The sequence below is a fragment of the Simochromis diagramma genome, unplaced genomic scaffold (assembly GCF_900408965.1).
Source record: "Simochromis diagramma unplaced genomic scaffold, fSimDia1.1 OVJJ01000682.1, whole genome shotgun sequence".
In the NCBI taxonomy this organism is placed as follows: Eukaryota; Metazoa; Chordata; class Actinopteri; order Cichliformes; family Cichlidae; genus Simochromis; species Simochromis diagramma.
Window position 1 is genome coordinate 1,276,437 of NW_024387359.1, and position 21,762 is coordinate 1,298,198.

The 21,762-nt window shown below is 42.3% G+C and overlaps 1 protein-coding gene and 1 long non-coding RNA gene across 17 annotated transcripts in view; one reads left to right on the forward strand and one right to left on the reverse strand.

Moving 5' to 3' along the window:
* mast4 (microtubule associated serine/threonine kinase family member 4) overlaps window positions 1-10,301 on the forward strand; it is a 101,091-nt gene extending 90,790 nt beyond the window's left edge. For all 16 annotated transcript variants that reach the window (XM_040007332.1, XM_040007333.1, XM_040007334.1 and 13 more), the window contains 6 exons: window positions 26-226; window positions 680-906; window positions 1,415-1,537; window positions 1,893-2,029; window positions 3,312-3,496; window positions 3,593-10,301. In XM_040007332.1, the coding sequence (XP_039863266.1) occupies window positions 26-226; window positions 680-906; window positions 1,415-1,537; window positions 1,893-2,029; window positions 3,312-3,496; window positions 3,593-7,230 (4,511 nt within the window). In that variant the 3' untranslated portion in view covers window positions 7,231-10,301. The remainder of the gene's footprint in view (window positions 1-25; window positions 227-679; window positions 907-1,414; window positions 1,538-1,892; window positions 2,030-3,311; window positions 3,497-3,592) is intronic.
* A 1-nt stretch (window position 10,302) lies between these two features.
* LOC120718702 lies at window positions 10,303-21,467 on the reverse strand. The gene is made up of 4 exons (XR_005692540.1): window positions 19,787-21,467; window positions 19,513-19,577; window positions 14,543-18,786; window positions 10,303-11,829 (listed from the first exon to the last, which is right to left on the reverse strand). It is a non-coding gene; the product is annotated as an uncharacterized LOC120718702 (long non-coding RNA).
* Between the last annotated feature and the right edge of the window lie 295 nt (window positions 21,468-21,762).

The following is a 21,762-nucleotide window of genomic DNA, read 5'->3' on the forward strand; positions in this document are numbered from 1 at the left end:
GCTTCATTCCATCCATTAAAAAAAGGGAGTTTCTCAGAACATTTGGACCAGCTGACACCCAGGGGAGAGGGTGTGGAGAGCCCTGACAGCACCAGTCACACCTCTGCTGACCACGGACCTCTGTCGACCTCTCTGCGACCTGAGAGTGCTGTAGAGAAGAGCGGAGCCGTGCCAAAAGTCCCAAAGTCTGTGTCAACTGGTGCCCTTTCCCTTATGATCCCTGGAGGTAAGTAAAAAAACCAAAAACACACATATTACCATGCTGATGTTTCCTCAAAATTTTGTAAGCTACATTGTTGACGCATGTGGGAGCAATAACATGTTAAGGATAACAGTAAAAGCAATGGACTTTAAAAATAATCTGAAAAAGATGAAAGTTCACTGTGAAGCTGTCATAATTGGCCCGGCATGCCTCAAGTTCCATGTTAAAAAGAGGCTGTGAGCAAAAACCTGAGCACAAGCTGCTAACAAGGAAAATAATCAGGCATGGTCAGAGCGAGAGGTCTTCACTGCAGGGAGAGAAAATCGTATTAGTTTCACCCACAGCTGCAGCAGAATTAATCCTGGCTCAAAAGTTTTTACGGCAATACCTCGGTGCTGACTTCAGGGCACGTTATACTCTGATTGATTTTGGAAAAAATTTAAGAACTCAGACGTTGGTCAACTCTTATTTTTCCAGATATCTTTGGAGCATCTCCGCTGGCCAGTCCCCTTTCTCCTTACTCCCTCTCCTCAGACCCTTCCTCAAGAGACTCCTCTCCGAGCCGAGACTCCTCCCTCTGTCCCTCTAACCCACGGCAGCCCGTCGTGATCCACAGTTCTGGGAAGAAGTTTGGTTTCACGCTGAGGGCAATCCGGGTGTACGCTTGTGACAGTGACATCTACACAGTCTATCACATGGTCTGGGTAAGGCCTTTAAGCATTTTTTCTTTAAACAAACCCTGTTGAATGACCACAGGACTATGATAGCCGATGTGTGATTTTGTTTTAATTGTTTGTTTGAAATAAATTATTTATTATGAAAATTAAAAACTGCATCATCCTAACATAATATTAGTCCATTAATGGGATTTTTTTTCCCCCAGCAGTTAAAACTGAAGGCATTACATAGACTTGCTTTTATTCCAAATTTTAATTTTAATAAACAGCGGTGAAAATAATTTACAGATGCAACCAGAAGTCAGGGAACTGTGAAGTTTGTGTGCTTATGTTTTAACTTGATGCAATTGGAAGTCTCTTGATAACTACAGGTGTCGCCCTCTGCTGGCCACTGAAAACGATGCATGCAACAGCATTTTTCTCTTTTGTCTGAACAAAATGTTCTAAAACACAGCTTTAAAAGCAGTTTTAAATGATTCAAATGCTTTTAACACAAAAGGATGATAATGAATCAATACCTTTTTATGTTGATCAGAACGTAGAAGATGGTGGGCCTGCACATAAAGCAGGACTCAAAGCTGGAGACCTCATTACTCATGTGAACGGAGAACCGGTTCACGGTCTTGTCCATACCGAAGTGGTGGAGCTCCTGCTCAAGGTAACGCACAATGTGTGTTCATCTCTAAACAGCTACTGTTAAAATATTTAATAGTTCTGATATTCATTGCGTTTGATGTAATTTCAATTAGAATAAACTGAATAATCTATTTGGGTCGAGGAGTAAGTGCTGCTGAAATTGATGTTGTTTCCATTTTTTAAAAGTGAGTGCAGAAAATTCAGCTCTAATGATTTACTGGAGCGCGACTACAGTCATTTTAGTTGGAAGGTATTTAAATCATAAAAGGGTTTAGGTTAATTCCACTAATATAGATATAAATGTTTTTTCTGGTTTTTTTTTTTTTTTTTTTTTTAAATCTATCCTCTTCCCAACATCAAGTGTTTTTCTTTTTCAGAGTGGCAGCAAAGTGGCCATCTCTACAACCCCCTTTGAAAATACTTCAATAAAAACTGGTCCTGCTAGAAGGAACAGCTACAGGAGCAAGATGGTCCGATGTGGCAAAAAGCCCAAGAAGGAGAAGACCCCAGAAAGGTACAAATAAGTCCTTAAATTACCTTTGGATCATTTGTTTCTTAACCCCCTTTATTTAAGGGAGACTGAGACAACCAGCTGCTGTGCACTATGTCACTATGTCTCTCGCCACGCACAGTTTTAGTCTCTGTTATTGTCTTATTGATAATGATTAATGATTATGAAACTGCTTAGATTTGTCAGACCACAGGAAAGTGTTCAATGACCAAGCTCTGAAGAGACAGAAGTGTCCATGTTTTTTTTTTTCTTTTCCTACTAGAGTTTAAACTTGCGGTTCAAATCGGTGTATATACTGAAGAAAAAAAATAGTTTCAGAATTTGACAGCTTTACAGTTTAAGATAAGAAGAACTTACTAACTCTTACTAACTCTAACAAAGTACGACTATATCAGGTAAAATAAATAACATAACTATCAGCGCAGGTGATTATAAAAAGTGACATAATATTGTGCAATGAATAAAATGAGGCTAGCAGCATATGATGGGGGGATGAAACAAACATTCAATAACATACTTTTAAGTAATATTGCACGACCTGAATGAGAACAAAATAACATTAATGTAAATCGTAAGAAAATCACCTACAGAGCGAGGAAGAGTTGTACATTCTCATAGCCATAGGTCGGAAGGATTTGCTGTGGCGGTCGGTTCTGCATTTTGGGGGGGGGGGGTCTTTCTGCTGCGTGTGCTCCGATGGAACATTATGGCCCATTATTCAATGATTTTTTGTTTTGGTTAGGGAGGTTTCAATAAATCTGAGTTGCTGAGTTTTATTTAAACTACTGCATTTCCTCCTCTAAGACAATTTGGTACATTTTTAAAAAGCTAACCATCCACACACAATGTGGAATTTCGTAAGTAAGTTACAAGCACTAGCTCAGTTATAGTTCAGCTTCACTAGGTTCTGCATATCCTGATAAGTTATTGAAGACCACAAGGCCGTATTCCTGCCCTGATACTTGTTTCTGTAAGTGTGGGAACTGCAGTTTTGTTTCTGCAGCCTAATCGTTCTTCAGAAAAGAGGTGAGTGATCCAATTTCCTGTGTGCAGTCATTACTCTATTCCCTATAGGCCTCTAGGGGGCAGACAGATGGCACTGAGGGAATCATTGAAAATCTGACGATCCTACAGATTCAGTGGGTTGTTTTCCATCTTTAACAGTTAAGAGTACCTGGCACTGTGCAGAGCAGTTACACGTGTAAATAGTAAGAAAGCAGCAGCCTGTGGTGTCCATTGTAAACTGTGAATTTAACACTTCGTCATCTCACTTTTCTTTTCACAGGCGCCGCTCCCTTTTCAGACGCTTTGCCATGCAGCCTTCTCCTCTTCTGCATACGAGCCGCAGCTTTTCCTCCCTGAACCACTCGCTGTCATCTGGTGAGAGTCTCCCCGGCTCCCCTACCCACAGTCTCTCCCCTCGTTCCCCTACTGCCGCCTTCCGCCCTGCACCAGATTTCACCCAGTCAGGTGGAGATTTTAACTCATTTTTGATAACAGCTTGAATGTTACTTAATATGTTTATCCTCTAATATCCTTTGGGTGTTTTGTGCTTATATATTTCAGGTGGCAACTCATCCCAGAGCAGCTCTCCCAGCTCCAGTGCTCCCAACTCCCCTGCTGGCTCAGGCCACATTCGGCCCAGCACCCTGCATGGCCTCGGCCCCAAACTGCCAGGTCAGAGGCTTCGTCAGGGTCGACGCAAGTCTGCCGGTAGCATTCCCCTCTCTCCACTGGCTCGCACGCCTTCACCTACCCCCCAGCCAACATCTCCCCAGCGCTCACCCCCTCCCCTTCTCAGTGGACACTCTGTCGCCATTTCCAAAACAACCCAGGCTTTTCCAGCCAAGATTCATTCCCCACCCACAATTGTGAGACACATTGTCCGCCCCAAGAGTGCTGAACCGCCTCGCTCACCTCTCCTAAAGCGTGTTCAGTCTGAAGAAAAGCTGTCTCCTTCTTACACAGGGGAAAAGAAGCACCTGTGCCCAAGAAAACGCAGCTTAGAAGTGACCCAAGAAGAGGTGCAGGACGAGGACGTGAGGACAGGAGAGCGCGATTTCACCGGCCTGCAGAGTGTGGATGAAGCAGCCTGTGAGCCACTGACAATCACTCGCTTACGGCCTGTCGAGCAGGGCTGCCTAAAAAGGCCAATCAGCCGTAAGATGGGCCGGCAGGAGTCTATAGAAGAGCTCGACAAGGAAAAACTGAAGTCCAAGATGGTTGTGAAACGACAGGAGTGGTCAGAGAGGAGGGAGTCTCTACAGAAGCAAGATGCTCTGCATGAGTCCGATTCATCGGCACCGTGTGCTTATGATGGGGACGAAGGCTTTCTGGTCCGAAGCCAAAACAAAGTGCAGAGCAGCCCGGAGTCTGGAACGCTGGAGGCTAAAGCTGCTAGTTCAACTCTTAAAGACGTTCTGTATAAAAAGCTGAGCACACGTGTCAGTGAAGGCATCACTGAGCCTTCTGGTGGCAGCAGTGAAAGTGATGGAGCGCTGCGATCGGCTCTGTGTTCTGGTCACCCAGAATGGCAGCACTCTCGACAGGGTAAAGACGGCATGAAGCCAGACAGACTGGACTTCAAAGCTCCCAGTATCGAGTTCACCAGGAAGAGGTTGTCATTCGAAGAACGAGAAGACTGCATGTGTCGGTTGACTTCGACCCTCCATGAGAACCTCCACTTTGGTTCTACGAGATCGAAGAGCCTTCAGCTGGACACGGCCATGCCTCACGACCACATGAAGGCCGGACTGGGAAGCGTCCACTCGAGCCCTGAAGGTCTGGCCCCTAAGCTTTTCTCTGGCAGAGGAGAGAGCGCTGTGGAGAAACTCCATCTTATCTCTTCTGCAGAGTCTCCGCTTAGAAAAACATCATCTGAATATAAACTTGAAGGACGCCACGTCTCTTCTCTAAAGCCTCTTGAGGGCACCCTGGACATTGGTCTGCTCTCTGGACCCAGAGTTTCTAAAACAGAAACTTGTTTGTCCAAGATGGCAGAGAACACAAGTGACACAGTTTCTGTAAACCCACCAATACGACTTCAGAGCCCTACTGAAAGGCAAATAACCATCCCCCAAACAAAAACCACAGACAAGATGAAGAGCCCCCTAACTTGTTCTCTAAGCCCTGAAGCCGTTTCTTCTGTAAACAGCATTGTTGTCTCCAAGGAGCAATCAAATAATTCAGCAACAGAAATGAAAGTCAATGCAAGTGGTGAGAAAACACAGGATAGACAAGGCGAGTCATTGAAGGCCTCAAACAGCAAAGCAGATCCCTCAACTTTTAGTGTTAAACAAGAAGGAAGGACCGGTATGAAAGCCAGCCATGAGCACAGAGGCCCTCGACACAGCTCCCACTTCTCCTCCTGTGGAAAAACACCCTCCATACGGGAAGTGAGCAACGAAGATCAGGAGGATGAGGTGGAGCAGCAGGAAGAGATACCAGACACTACATCACAAAATACTGACAGCTCCAAGACAGCAGTCTCTTTGGTAGACTTAAAAACTTCCCCTCCATTTACAACACTGGAGGCTCGAGCTGTTAGTAAACCTCTGACTGGGCCACTGAAGCAGAGTGCAGACTCAGTTTTGGATACAGGTCAACTTCAGAGCTGTGAGAAGAGAAAAACTGCAGCACAGAACTCAGCTGCAACCTCACGACCCGCTTCTGAGGCGAATGTGCAGACCAACTCTGCATCGGTACATGTTCCAGCGAATGTGCCAAACATTTGTTCCTCAAATACAGAACCAGGAGTTTCTGTCTCGGCATCAGCGTTTGGAGCATTACCTGATAGTAAATCAGAGCACAGTGAAACATCTGTCAGCTCATCTGTGAAGCTGGTTGGAGATGCAGGCAGCTCGGGCTCCAAGACGGAAAACAGTGCAAGTTCCACAGCTGCAAAAGTGGAGCAGAAGAAAGAAGTTTGTACGATAAACAAGGCCACTTCACTGAATATTATTACAGATGCCACACTGAACAAAAAGCATAACACTGTGTCTGCTGCTGCAGTACAGGACAGTGGCATATCGCTGCAGAAGAAAGACGTTAACATATCACCAAAGACGAAGAATACAGCGGCTGTGAAAGATTCAGAGCAGCCATCACAGATGTGTCCGACTGAAAAAGCACAACACAGATCGTCCGATGCACAACTTTGCACGTCTGTTGTCAGTGTTAAAGAAAACACTGTGGTCCCTTCAGCAAAGCTCAAAAGTTCAGGTTCGACAGCTACAAGTGAAACTGTTTCGAGTCCCAAAAGCAAGTCGAGGCCTGACCCACAGCCCACGCTGCCCACGTCTGTGAAGAGAGAGAAGGAAGCAAAAACACAAGAGAGCACAGCTCCTCCCGTCCCAGCTGTCAAAGGAAGTCCAAGTTCAAAAGAGAAGGATTTGCCTAAGGAGTCTGCCCCCTCGACTTCACACGTTCAAGCAACCCACGACGCTAAACGGAAAGAAGCCTCGCCGGTATCCGCCGGCGATGGCGCAAAGAGTGAAGACTCTGTGCAAGCGAAGCCCTTGCCCACTCATGCTGACACGAGGCAGCGAGAAATACAGCCCAAATGTTCTGCTGCTGTCAAAGACGTCCCGAACTCGAAGCTGAAATCTCTCCCTCCTAAAACATCATCAGCTCTGAAGCCTGCTGCAGCTCCAGCAATTAAACAAACTCTTGATTCCAAACCTAAAGACACTTCACCTAAAAACCACCCCACAGTTATTAAAGACCCCCGTGACCCCAAAACAAAAGAATGCGCCCTGCCTCTCACTACATCTCAGCAGCTCAGGAAGGAGCCTCTGCCGCCATCAGATGTGTCCTCTCAGCCCGACCCACCAGCTGTGCTGCCTAAACTTCCAGCGAAAACAGAACCACCGAGCAGCGCAGACACCTCAGGCAAAGGCTTCAGTTGTGAGCCTGCAGTCAAGATATCCAAGGATGCTCCCAAGTCTGAAGTGGTCAAACCGGACAGTCACAAGCCCCCGGACACCAGAACCACCACCCCAGACAAACCGGCATCATCTCTCCGGAAGGAGCAGGGTGAAAGAAAGAAAAAGGAAACCACTCAAGAAGTCACGCCTGCACAGAAAAACACTAAGAGAGACACTTCCAGGGCTTCTCCATCTGCAGCTAAAGACAGTTTAGACAGAGACACGAGCAGGTGCAAGCAGCTGAAGGAGTCACCGCGTAGCTCCAGTAACAAAAAGTAAAGAGGAAAGTGATGATTTCAAAAAACAAAAGAAAAACGTGACTGCTTCAAATAATCCAGATAAAGTAAAAAGTTGGGATTGATTTGTGCAATCATCATCATGCCTTCTTTTTTTGTTTATTTGAGGACCAGGCAAGCTGTTACAAGCTGATAGAGAGGGAAAGTCTGCGTGTGTGTGCGTATGTGTGTTTAATAAGATTATTCATAACAACATGTTGATGTTTCTAGGTTTGAATGTAGGCGATCATTTGCCGATCCTTTCTGAAGTTTTACTTTCATGTCAATCGAATGTTTGGAGGGTTTCTTTCTGTTCGTTGCAGAACACTTCGTGCAATCAGTGTGTTTAAGGGGCAACGGGGAGGACACCTGTAAAGGCCGTGATGTACTAGAGAGTCTGTGCCATAAGCAGTTTTGAATTGCACTCTTTCTTCTAGACTCGGAGGATCTGAAGTCTTTTAATGCAGTAGACCACACAATGTTGTCGAGCAGTTGTGTTGTTAACGTTCAGTATGATCGGATTGTTTTAATGTTGGGTTTCGTGCAGTGGTACACAAAAGAAACGCACTATATCTCGTGCTTTTCACCTAAAACCTGAAACAAAGTAACTATAGGATCACGATAGGATTCTAAAAATCATAAATTAGTGAAGGGGCCTTAGATGTATGGGAAATCAGACTTGCTTTTTTTTTTTTTTTAAGCAAGATGTGGTGTTTATTCACATTCCTCTGGCATCTTGTACATATATTTTTGATTTTTATGCAATATAGTGTAAATAAGATACCATTGTAAAACAGGGATACATGGGCTTACATGATTGTCGTTTGTATTATATGTATAGATTTTGCAGTGTCATGTTTGTATGCTAAGTATTAAGAGTATCATGTTCTGCTTGTGTGGTCTAAAGTAAGCTACAGCAGTGTGTCTCATCAAACGTTTCCTCTTCTGTGTGACTTTCAACATGTTTTCACATGTTCCAAAATGAACTTGAAGAGAGGAGAGGGCATGAGGGGCTATTTCTAAAAACAGAAAAAAAAAATGTAGCATTATATAACAAAACTGTGAGGGCTGTCAGCGTTTCTCCAAGAATGTCTTTGTTGATGATGTGTTCACTGGCTGATTAAGCTCTGAAGATTGTAAAATACGGGACATTGTGTTTGAGGAAGATGAACCAGCAGTTCTGCATAGTAATCACAGCAGTAGATTTCTAGAAGCCGTGGGCCTCATCTCTGGGTTACGTCCACGCTATCGTTAAGGTCACTTGTGCGAGTAAAACACGATCTGAAGCGGTTCATGTTAAAGTGCTTCGCTGTCAGGGTTTTGGTGTTTTGGATGCTTCATAAAGAAGCTCCACCCGGGCGAAGATTTTATGATGGCTTTGCATAACATAGTTCATGTCTGCTTGAAAGTTTGAGGTCACTTTGAGCTGGATTTTTTTTTCTTTTCTTTTTTTAAACAAACGTTGATGGCATATCTGCTCGTTACTGTCTGACCTTGTATAATTTTGTCTTGTTCAAACACTATCTGATCGTGTTGGCAAACCTGAAAAATTGTTTCACCAATCTAAGAAGCAATACTTTAGAATGATGTTTGGAGTATAAATGCTGTGGGTTTGATTTGAGTCTAAAGATTAAAAGAACTTTCCTGTGAAACATGTCACGTTACTGTCGTTCTAAGAAAGGAGGGGGAAAAGTGCTGCACAGTTTGCTGTTACAGGTATCATTTAATGAAGCTGTCATCTGTTTCTCGAGTCCTTTCATTCAGCTGTAAACGCACTTCTTCTTCTTTTTCGATTGCCATTAGAGCCACTTTGCGCTGTTCTGTGATGAGTCGTACACACAGTTTGTATGAAATCTTGTGTTGCCTCATGAAATGGATCAACATCGATTTCAGAGGAAAATTCGTTAATCAAACCTCCCCACGCCGACGCTCCAGACAATCAGCTCGCTAAAAGTATTGCTCCTTTAATCAGCTGTTTAGATTCGGTCGCTCTTTCAAAGTGATAATGATCTGCTCTAATTACGCAATGTGCCATAGCTTCCTAAAACGTGTTTCTGGATGCATATGCAAATATTCCCTTAGATGATTCAGTTGATCACAATGTCATGTTTAACTGCTCCCATCAGCTCTAAGTGACCACAAACTTTTCAGCTATGAATGTGAATTTCATGTTAGCGTGCTAATACCCTGGTACTACACATATAGGCTGTTGTATATCCGCATACACTTGCTACCATTTACACACTTTTCTATATGGTAGATGCCTTTAAATTGCAAACCCTAAATGAAAACCACAAAGTAGCCTAGGACACTAGTATTAGCTCTGTTGTGCTGGCTGTATAAAACCAGATCCACCGTGTTGTCCGGAGGTCACGGTATAAATCTAAATGTTCCACACAGTATGTGTCTAAGAGTGAAAGTGAAAACCAAGATTGACAGCAGAGATTTTAATGTTAAAAGAATCTAATGTTCAGCTGCATTGGATATTGTAAAAGTATTGCTAATGTATCGTGAGATAGTAATAAATGCACCTTAATCTTTACCAATGTTAAGTTCAAAGGGTGAGTACAGCAGAGCGGTTTATGAATCCCTCACTTTAGGTTTTTTTTTTTTCATTCCCCCAACACTCACGTTTTCCTTTCCTGTGACGACACACGTTTAAATCTTTAAAGCACATTCAGTGTTTGTTTACAAAGCGTCATGGATGTATATTTTGTATATTGTTGATTTGCCAAATCTGCGTCCTGTGTTACAGATAATGTTTCTAGTCGTGCGAGGTTTGCCTCCTTGCCACCATGATTTGTTTGTGCAGTAATCGATGTCTCTTCACGTCACGTTCTACTCTGTCTTCTCGTCTTTTCAGATTTCCTTTTATTTCCTCCTCTGTGCAAAACTAGTATTAGATGAACTTGCTTATGTTGGTTTGTCTTTTAGAATATGTGCAATAAAAGTGTTTTGAGTTTTGTATTTTGCCCAAGGAAAGCTCTATGGATGTCATACATGTTGTATATTAAAACAGATATTTATACTTCTAATGTTGCGTAATACTGAAAATAAAATGGAATTATGAGTTACTGTTTTGCAGTTTTGTTTTTTTTGTTAGCCTGAATTGAAAATGTAGTTAAAGATATATCAGAAAAAAACAAGAATTTACCATAAATATGCTTAAAGCCACAACACAATGTTACTGTGTTTATGGATGAGATGCGCAGCCCTTTAATAGTTTGTAGTTGTGCAACCTAAATTCATGACAAAATATAATACAGCAATATATTTTTTTCTGAATGCCATTTTATATTCTGAATGATGAAATGTGCACATTTCAGTTAGTTGTGGTTATTTGCTGGTTTAACTGGAATCAAATGTACATACAGGAAGTTTACACTTGATCATGGTAAGTAATGCAATTCCAAAAGGGGGCAGCATCTTTCTGTGTGTGTGCCAGGGCTCTTCAAATAGGTCCTCTGTTACGCAACATGCAGAGAGTCAGACGATAAATGAAGTGTGGCGCACTGAGAAATCTAAACAAATATAAATATGCAAAGAACACTGATCTGCATTCATCGTGTATTTCAAAGTAAAACTCTGCATGTTATCATTTACATATTATGAGCTTCTGGAATAATCAAATGAGCGAGCCTCAGAGAAATAAGTCCCCATTGGTCTTTTCATTCATGATTAATGGTGCAGATGGATCAGCAACCACAGCCTGATTAATAAGCAAAAACATTAATTAGAGGAATGAATTGGTGGGAAAAAATGGTGTTTGGGAATAGTGCTGGGAAAATGTGCTGCTGCAGCTACAGGTCAAAAGCCTTGATATGCTTCAACTTTAAAGATTTCTGAAAACGTCTTCATGGCTGCAGTATCAGAAATAATTAGTTGACCTTGAACCTCTAAATCCTGCTTAGCCTCAGCATTCTTAGCATCTCACCGCTTTACAGGGACACATTTTATTATTTTCACTAGCTTGTTTAACAAAGGAGAAAAAATGCAGATGTTTTTGTGTAGCCTCTGAAAGAAGTCGATATAAGAGAAAACCAAATTCTCATTGGAGATCATCAGTTTCTCTAGTGGCTATTGGGATTTCACCTTTAGCATTCATCCATCCGCTATTGCTTCTTTTGAAAATATAATCTAATAGATTGCCAGGTTATTTAAATATATTATTGCTGTAGTCTGCAACAGAGAGATTGTAGAGTGGAGGCTGGCTGGATCATAATCCATTTTGGAAAGATTTATCAATACTAATGATGTAACCAGCCATGTGCATTGTTATCAACAGGCTGTGGTTAAAGGGGGAGAGAGCTGAGAGACATGCGTACATTGTAGAGAGTACTCAACAATATGCATTTAACCTCCCCCAAGATCCACTTTCTATTCATTTAAATGGATATGATCAACAGCATTGATCAGAACATTGTATTCTACAGACAGTCATATTTCTCAGAGGATAAATCTTAAAAAACAAACAAACAAACAAAAAACAACCTCCAGCCGTTTTGTGGCGCTTACCTGTGTTTCCAACTCAGCCGAGAGTGAAAACCTCTCCAGCGGATCCTGAGTCAGCTGCGAGTCCTCGTCCTGGTAGGCCGTGTCTGAGCTAGAGAAAAATCAGTGAAGGTGACAGCAGTGGTCTGTGGCCACCACCTGCAAAACCATCCCTGCTTTTACAGTCATGTGCATTTTAATTACCAGAGTGTTGAGTTTAAGGAGGGGGCATATAAGCTCACAGGCACATGTAGATTGTAGACACTGAAATCATATCGAAAAGCTTTCGCGTGTTCACCATACGCTAATGATCATGTAGGTTTGTATGTTCCCTTTCTCCTCCGGGACAAGTGGACGAATCTTGATAAAACTTTGCATAAACACTGCTTAGGGCACTGACAGTAGCGTCTGTGTGGTGTATACAAATATTTTATACAAATCCAACAGTGTATATATTTGCACATGTGGCAGTTCAGTTGGACACGATGTGTTTAGTTTGTTGATGTTTAGTGTGCGCATTTTTACTTTTGTTTATATTGTAGACATTTAGGTTTGTTATGTATTTTAATGGTCTGGACAAATTTTTAATCTTCCCTGTGCAGCTGAGCGGCTGCTGGTTGTTGATCAAGCGATCAAAGTAAGCGACTATAATGACCATCATTTAGTCAACTATAGTCTTCTATATATTTCATTGTGAATGTTACAATCCATATTTATTTTAATGTAATATATTTTTAATTTTATGCATTTATATTGTTCAAAATATGACATCTAACAAGTTTGTCAAATTATTACAACCAGTATTGTCCATGCATAGCTAGTACCAATAATACTAACTTGTGTTAGCAAAGCCTGTTCACAGTGCTAGTTTACATACTGCTAGCAAAGCTGTACTAAAGTTCCTCCAGGGGGTTTAATCGTAAACAAATGAGCCAAATTTACTGGTATAAAATAAATTAGGATTCATGTCAATGAATTTCTGTGCAAGAGTTCACACTCTTTGTTTTAGACTGAAAGTTATAAGAGGGGAGTGAGTTGCGTGAGGAAAACTAAAAGTATCTCTGGCAGGGCCTTCCATCCAGTCATTGTTCTTCATATACAAACTAAAGTGAAACTTTCATGGTGGCATTACAGAGCCTGCTGGAGGATCGCAAAAGTAAGCAGGTTTCAACTTGTGGGGAGCCTGAATGCCACGATGCAGTTTTATGGCAGTACATCAAACTGTTGCTGAGATAAATCAGTGTGGCGCAAAGCGGTCGACTGACCAACCAAACATCATTGCCATCCAGTGGGCTGCCGTTGTAGCTGTATAAATAAAAGTAACTTAAACATGCAGGCAGTACACGCTCTAGCTTTGTAACAAGTTGCTGGAGTTTAGTGGTTTTTTAATTTTTTTTTAATTTATTCTTGATCACACAGCAAAAGAATAAAAAGAATTTTATAGATAAAGACAATGAAAACAGCAGCGGGAAGACGGCTTGTTCCTCTAGATGCATGCAATCTGAGACGCAGATAGATAAATCCACTCTGGCCCGTATTAATTTTGCTGCTGGAATTTGCTCAAGTACATTCTGTGACTTGGGGAGAAGCCAAAACTCCAGCCCCGGCTCTCAGATCTCATGTTGCAACTGATGGCTTCAGGCCGAGCTTGCGCGGGCCATCACAAACAGGCTGAGGAACGAGTAGGAAAGAAAAGACTCGTCTGTGTCACGGTACACTGGAATAAATTCTATGAAGTCGGTCTGTGATCGCAGCATGAATTCCACTATCCTGGATCTGCTGGTTATAGACGCCCAGCCCAGATTGTGTGACATGTAATTTAAGTATTTCTTCTTCCTTAAAGCAAAAAGATCCCTGACGATTATGGAAGAGCTCAAACTGTCATGTGTGCCCTGCTCAAGTCGCCGCAGCATACCTGCCTTTTGTTGATACAGCTCTTCGTGCAAAGTCACATGAATGATGCAATGTGGACACAAGCAAAAGTGTTTGTATGTGTGGGTGGCGTTTGGTTGAGTTCGGGCAAGTGAATGCACAAAGTACACAATGCAGAGGTTATGAACAGGGTGGAATACCAATAAAAGAATATTATTTTCAGGACTTGTGGGAACGCTTGTGTTGCAACAATTAAATAAACAAACACAGTTATAAGTGAATACAGCTGAGTTTGAGTTTGGAATAGATTTTTGGGACTTGAACTGCTCCTTCAGAGCGCACGGGAGTCGACTCCATGTGTGGCAAAATACAACGAGCGCAGTGATTAAAACCCTCGCGGCCTGGATTACAGTGAAATGAGAGGATGGTGTATGACTCGGCGATATTGTGGTCTCTGTGTAATGCTGCTAAATGTCGGGTGTACCGACAAACTGTGTACACTCTGAGCTCAGAAACGGAGGATACTGTCTTTAGGCCCGTCTACCTTTGTTACAATAACTCGAGTTCAGCTTCGTGTGTGACCAAGAAATGATATCAGTGTTAGCATTTTAGGTGTTGGCTCGATGTTCTGCAGGAAGTTGTGGTATAACGCATTTTTTCATGTATTTATTTTCGGATTTCGCTGTTATCCATCTATGCATCGTTTCATTGTGGTAATAAAGTCAGCCTCTCTCTACATAGACTTTGAAAATGATTTGAATAGTACGAAAAGAGAGCAATGTTTTTTTTAAATTCCTTTTTACCCATAATTCAACTTGATCAGATGAACACTGATTTAAAGAAATGTCATTAGTTTAGTAGTTTTGAGTTGCTAGAAGTGATCTATCAGATTAATTTGTTTTTCCTGCTTGTGGTCTTCAGGACCAAATCAACAAAAATCATCCATTTGTTACCTCTTATCTGGATCCAGGTCATGGAGGTCCCACAGATCCCACAGATGCCCTGACCTCCCTCTATCCAGCTTCTTCATCTAGCTCTTCTGGGAGCACCTGAAGGCATTCCCAAGCCAGTTGAAAGATTTAATCTCTCCAGTGTGTCCTGAGTGTGCTCCAGGGTCTTTGTTGGATGTGGTTGGTCTGAAACACCTCACCCAGGAGGCATTCAGATGTCTGATCTACCTCGTTGGCTGCGTTCTCCCTCTGTAAATGGGCACAGCAGTGATGGTGGAGGGGGTTTTGAGTCCTGTGATTCTTCTGCTGTTCTGTCAGGTTGTTGTAAAAGCTCCATGAAGGGTCTTTAGTTGATCCAAGTCAAGTTAGCTTTATCTGTAAAGCATGTTTAAAAGACATGTGGTCAAACTTGCAAACTTAGGGGATCGGCTGTCCACTCCCCTCCCTGGACTTTATTCCCAGCTCAAGATGTCTCTCCAGAGCCAGAGCAATTATAAAGGACCACCTCCATCCTAACCACCACCTCTTCAACATCCTGCCCCTGGAAAAAGGTTCAGATCCATCAGGTGCAAAACCAACAGATTAAAGAACAGCTTCTTCCTGTGGGCTGTCAGAACTCTTAATGCAAACTAAGAGTGTGTAAAGACTTCCCCAACACATCCACTCTGACACTGCTGTTGATCATCTATGTGCAACATCTCAGTCTTTTCATGTTCTGTGCAATTCTTTTGGCTCATGTGCAATATTTTGGTCCCAGTAGAACTACCATCTCCACCCTAAATGACCATAGCCCTTCCACCCTTATTTATCTATTACATTATATAACTGCCCTTGTATACAGACCCACAATGTTTCTGTTTTAATGTTTCTTACACATACACCATGTATATAGTTTCACTCACATATATGTATTCATATACATTGCTCCCCCCCCCTCGTTGTGTATTGGTTTCTCTTCTTTTTACTTTTGCACCTTTGTGCGCCAGCTACCCAATTTCGCTGTGCAAGAAGCTGCACATTGACAATAAAAAGCTCTAAGTCTAAGTCTAAACTTCCTGAAGGAAGTCATTAGCAATGATAAAGCCATACCCTGCAACTGAATCAATTGTTAGATTAAAAATACTCTTTAGTGCATCTTTTCAAGAAAGAGCTTTAAATGCAGTGCAAACAGATTTCTAGAGTGCACCTCATAAGCAATCAGTAAAACAGAAAAAGGCTTGGTACATGTTGCAGTAATGGCTCCCACATGCTAACTACACGCAGTTCACATGGTGCTTGAATTTTGCCAATCATTACTGGCTGCTATATTTTTGGAAGTCATTCATCACTTGATGTGAACATTGTGTCTTTTATAGCACAGTCAGTGCATCGCTGCTTGAAACGGCCAGACGGTGATTCACACTTAGTGCGTGTGAGGTTTGTTTTGTAGTTTCACAGCTCCTCAGAACACTCGTCAATCATTGATCTGAAAGTGCAGCAGAACATGTGCCACATGAAAGTTTCACATTCAACTGCATTGTTTTATTTTTAGTTCAGCAGACCGCAGGACTTTTTTTTAATGCACTTCCGTCGAGCCACGTATGACTGTAGCAATTTCACTGGCCTAATTAGATGTGATGTCAGTTAGAAAAGGTAGAGTCATTGCAGAGGTCCTCTTGATTTTCCTTTGCTTCCTTTTGGATTTGCGGTCATATTTAGAGCTGCCAGTGGAGGGGAATGAGAATGGAAGGTCAAAAAGTAGAAAAAGCTGAGACCAAGTGGTTGAGAACAAATAAAAGAGGATGATGGGGGGGGAGGAGAAGGTTCTCCCTCTGTCAGGGCTCAGAAGAGTGACACGACCCCGGTGTGGTCCCACACGAAGCGCATTATTGAGTGTCTGAGAGGGATTTAAGGCCCAGGGCTTAGTGCAGATCAGGAGCTGATTCTGCGCCTGAGGAAAAAGCAGGACAGGAGTCTGTGCTGCCATCATGATTGCAGTGGCACATGGAGGCAGAGACACATTAAGGTCATCTCACATGAACGCAGTACCTGAAATACTCTGAGACTTAACCTGAGCTGCCTGATCCCATCTGCGACAGAAAATGATGCTTCCAAACATGATATTTGAGTGTTATGAGCACCGATAGCCAGGGGTGGACTGTAACTAAGTAGAATCCTTTTTGATGCATGCTCGGTCATCCAGGTAATAGTTGATTCTGCTCATCTTGATGTAGCGTTTTCACTGAGAGAAAGGCTTTGTCGCTTATCCAAGTGACTTCTTCAGCCTCCCACTGAAAATGCTACATTCAGATGAACAGAATCAATGTTCTGGAGTAAGTACAATATTAATATAAGATAGTAATAGTAGATAATAATAGTAATATAAGAGTTGTTTTCCTATATGAATGTCTTACAACGGCACCACTGCAGTTCACACTCCATTATTTAATCCAAACGTAGCCACAGGACAGAAAAATAGGTTACCTGGTGTGGGGCTGAAGCTATGCTGTATTTAACTTTCAGGAATAATAGTTTTTTCATTCAGTAAACAGTCACAATATTTTATTTCCACTGTTACATAATCCTCATAAACATCAGTGTCCGAATAAAAACAAACAAACTCTTGTACAGAACTTTTTGGAACTTCTTGTCTAGTACTAGCAGCATGCCTCTGGACTTTCTTTAGGTCCTGCTATGTGAAGGGAAAAGCCTAAATGAGCGTTATGTAAACACATTCCCTGCACGCACAGCCCAAACAGCCACAGCTGGCTGAACTTGCGTAAGAGGCCCTGGCTCAGACTCTGTGTATGCCATCCGGGTTTGTAGATCACTGGAAATCTGCTTTAGCTCAGTCCTGTGTCACAGACACCAGCTGCATGGTGCTGCAACCGATGGATTAACATAAGTGCAGGATTGAGGCTGTCCCAGATAACGAGAATCAAAAGAGCCTTTCTGCCCTTGGTGATCATGACGCTTTTCTTAAGGGTTGTCTAAAGGTTATGAACTGGACTGTAACATGATCCTCACTGAGAAAGTTTTTTGCTATTAAAACTTTGTTCAGTTCCCTTGAATGTCTTTGGACTGTGAGTGGAAAAATAAGCACATAGCTGATGGCACGCAGCTTGAGGTCTGCAAGAATCTCATTTGAAACTCAGTTTTTGTTCTTACTGCTTAGTAAACAGAAAGTTTTTGTAGCTCCTGTGGTTGTCGTTACATGCCTAATAATACTTTTACACTCCCACCCACAAGACACTGGGTGCGTAGCTTAGCATTCTTAAAGCAGAGTGAAACAGTTAGCACGGCTGTGTGTCCACAGATGCAAAACTACATTTACATTTACTGCATTTAAAAAAACAACAAAAAACACAAAACAGTAAAATAATAAGAATTAAGTCTTCCACATTTCAACCATTGTCGCTGTTTCACTAAAAGCCAACGACACCAACATCTTTTGTGAGAAGTTAGCCTCTTCCAGTGTCAGAGTTGCTACAACCACAGAAAAGTGCATGTCATTTTAGGCCATAAAATGTGTAGATATGCTGAGGCTGCAGTGTGGTAGTTACTGAAAGTCATAAGAGGAAGAGATCTGTGTTAAACTGGAAAGAGACTCCACTGTAAATTATAATTACTTAGGCTTACTAAGAAAAAGCATGCAATCCAATTGGCTTATAACACGGTGTAACACTCTGTTACTTGTCCCCGCCCTCCACACATTCAAACACAAGGGAAGAGTTCGGAGTTGCGTTTTAGTGATTTTTTTATTCGCACACAGTCTCTGATCTGCTCCATGGTCAGCTCTCAGGCACAACTCTCCACTCCAGGCCCCAGCAGCTACTGAGATAGGGGAATGGGTGATTAGTGCAATGGGAATCAGCTGTCAGCTAGCCTCCCCTAGCACAGACCCCTGGACCCATTGCTCCACCCCTCCCCTGCAGCTGAGCGACAAACCACACCCGACCACATACCGCCATCGCCTGACTTAGTCCGGCCTAGCCTACCCCCCAGGCAAGGACGAAAAGCGAGAGGAGAGAAAAGCGAAAGGTTGTTCCTTCACTCCCATGCAGTCACCCTGGAACCAGCAACAATGGTCTTCTGGGGAGAGCCCCAGCCACTTTAGGATAGCCTGTGGAAATCCGTGAAAATGCCCCTTGACACTGGTGGCTCATTGCCCCATCCTGGAGGTGTTTGAGGCTACGGTGGAGGCATGCTGGTGGAGGCATGCTGGTGGCCTGCAGCTCTTCCAGCTGCCACCTGTGCACCACTGCCTGCTGCAATGAAAATATGCAACAGAGACTCAACTGCAGAATCCATAGGTTTTAAGCAAAAATACATAAAGCATAACTGACAGAGAAAAGTGAACAGGATAGGAGCAAAAACAACCTAACAGAAGGGTAATTGGGGAAGAGTGAGACACCTGGGAGACACAGCTGAACTAAATCAGACAAAACATGGGGAAGTAAAACTAAAACATGGCACCATAGATAAATGACTATCAGATGAAAGCAGAAAGTAACAAGACAGAAAAACACCTACCAGAGAGACTAAGACAGGGGTGTCGAACTCCAGGCCTCGAGGGCCGGTGTCCTGCAGGTTTTAGATCTCACCCTGGGTCAACACACCTGAATCAAATGATTACTTCATTAGCAGGCATCTGGAGAACTTCAAGACATGTTGAGGAGGTTATTTAGCCATTTGAATCAGCTGTGTTGGATCGAGGAGACATCTAAAACCTGCAGGACACCGGCCCTCGAGGCCTGGAGTTCGACACCTGTGGACTAAGACTTGATAACAGGATACAGGAAACACAGGGGAGGCAAAATAAACTGGAAACTCAAGGACTTAAATATAACCTGCGCTGAAACTACAGAACTTAAAGCACAACAATTACAAGAATATAGAAAATAATAAATAAGAAAACTGACCAACAAAAAAAAAAAAAGCAAAACTTTGACCATAGCAGACCGTAACAGTAAAATTACAACCCAAGAGCTCACTTTGTTGCAGATTTTGTTCTTTCCCTCTTTTGCATTTGTTTTCAGCAGCTCTCCCCGTGCACTGCCTGTTCAACACAAGACAGCAGAGAGGCAGTTAAAACCTACCCAGGGACCAAAAACAGAGCTAACAGGACGGTAACAAATTGTGATTTATGAACAAATAGCACATGTCTACAAATAAAAATCCAGATGTACAATAAAGCCGCTCTCTGTTTTTTAAATGTGCAATAAGGACGTGACACCTAAATAAGGAAGCGCTTTCTTACAAGTTTACCGTATCAGCGAGGAAGATGATGACATGTCAGCGTTGCTTTCTCCACTTGTTTCTGCTCCTTCGCATTGGCAGTTACTGAAAATACAAAGTGTTACAGCGACAAAAAGCGGCTGAAAAATCCATAGTGAACCTTGAATGCCTTTACACTTGTTTGATTTAATGCATTTATAACTACTGTGTGTTCTGTGCCAGTTACTGTTGTTGATCAAAACTTAAAAGAAACATTACTTCATTTCACATATGAATAAGAGAATTCACTGTGACTGAAGCTAATTTTCCAGCAGCTCTTACTTTTTCATGAATATGAAGGAAAGGTCATGCACTAAGTACTAACTGAGCACAGCCAGGCACTGATTAGGGGGTAATGCACTTAAGTGGAGTAAAGTGCTCCGCAGTATAATTGGAATAGACTGGATTTGCCTCACTTGGTCTGCCAGCACAGCCTTAACGGTCGCAGGAACACATAGCTTACAGCTGCTGATTTCATCAGCTCAGAATGTAGAACCTGCACAACAATGAAGTACTGTTCAATAAAAAGCTGCAGAAAACTACGGTAAAAGTTCAAAATTAATTGGATAGTTCACTGACATGGCCAGATCAGGCCCATTCCCTCATTATTTTCATACATACATACATTATTTTATGTTTTTAATTACATATTAAGATAAGATAGAAGATTTAGTGTCCCAAGTGTTGAACTTGTATTTGGTAGCTTTTTACTGGAATTAGGATGATGTCCAAAAAGACGTCAATACAACAGAGGGGGATTGTGAGGTTAAATAACTCAAATAAAACTATCAGGTAGGAAAATCTTCAGAAGTCGCCAAGTCAACAATCTGGTACATTATTAAAAAGAAGGAATGTACTGGCCAGCTCAGCAGTGCCAAAAGACCTGAAAGACCAATAGATGCATCAAGAGATACAGTCGGTTTACGACAAGGTGCAAGCCCCTGGTTACACTAAAGAGCAGGAAGGCCAGATCAGACTTTGCCAGAAAAAAAAATCAAAAAGACCTGGAAGTTCGTCTGTCTCTGGACACATAAAACCAAAATGAGCTTGTTGGGAAGAGAAAAGGCTGGAGAAGGAGAGAAACAGCTTGTGAACATCAAACATGACCGAGGCAGAGAACGGGCATGTATGGCTGCCACTAGAACTAAATTACTAGTGTTTACTGATGATGTGACTGCAGACAGAAGTAGCAGGGTGATTACTCTCTGCTGAGATTCATCCAGTTGCTGCAAAAGCGATTGGACGGTGCTCCACAGAGCACATGGATAATGAGTCAAACCATACTGCAAAAGCAACCCCAAAATTTCTCAAGTCAAAGAAATGGGATATATCCTCAATGGCCAACTCCGTCATCTGATCTCAACACCACATGCAATTATTAGCATTCAGCGAGTAAGTCATTTTCACCCAATTATTGAAAACAAGCCTGAGATTTAAAACTCTTTCAGTTTGTCCAGTTTATTTGTCACTGAAAACACCAACAAGACTATTTCTAACATTCTGGCGCTTTTAAAAATATTGCTGTAATCTATTATGAAATGCATTTAAATCATTAACTTAAATAAAAGTAGTTATGTGGAAGGATCTCCAAAACATATTCAAAATTGAAAAATTGTAACCAAAACAAAAGGAAATAATCACCACAGAACTCAACATGTGGAAAAACAAACAAACTGTGTTATTAGCTTTTCACTTCAATTCAATTTTCTTTTATAGCGCCAAATCACAACAACAGTCGCATACACAGAAAACCCAACAATCATATGACCCCCTATGAGCAAGCACTTTGGCGACAGTGGGAAGGAAAAACTCCCTTTAAATGGAAGAAACCTCCAGCAGAACCAGGCTCAGGGAGGGGCGGGGCCATCTGCTGCGACCGGTTGGGGTGTTTTATTTACACTTTTTAATACTTTCTCCGACCAACACTTACATCCTTCCAGTTCATCTGGTAGTTTGGTGCAATAGAA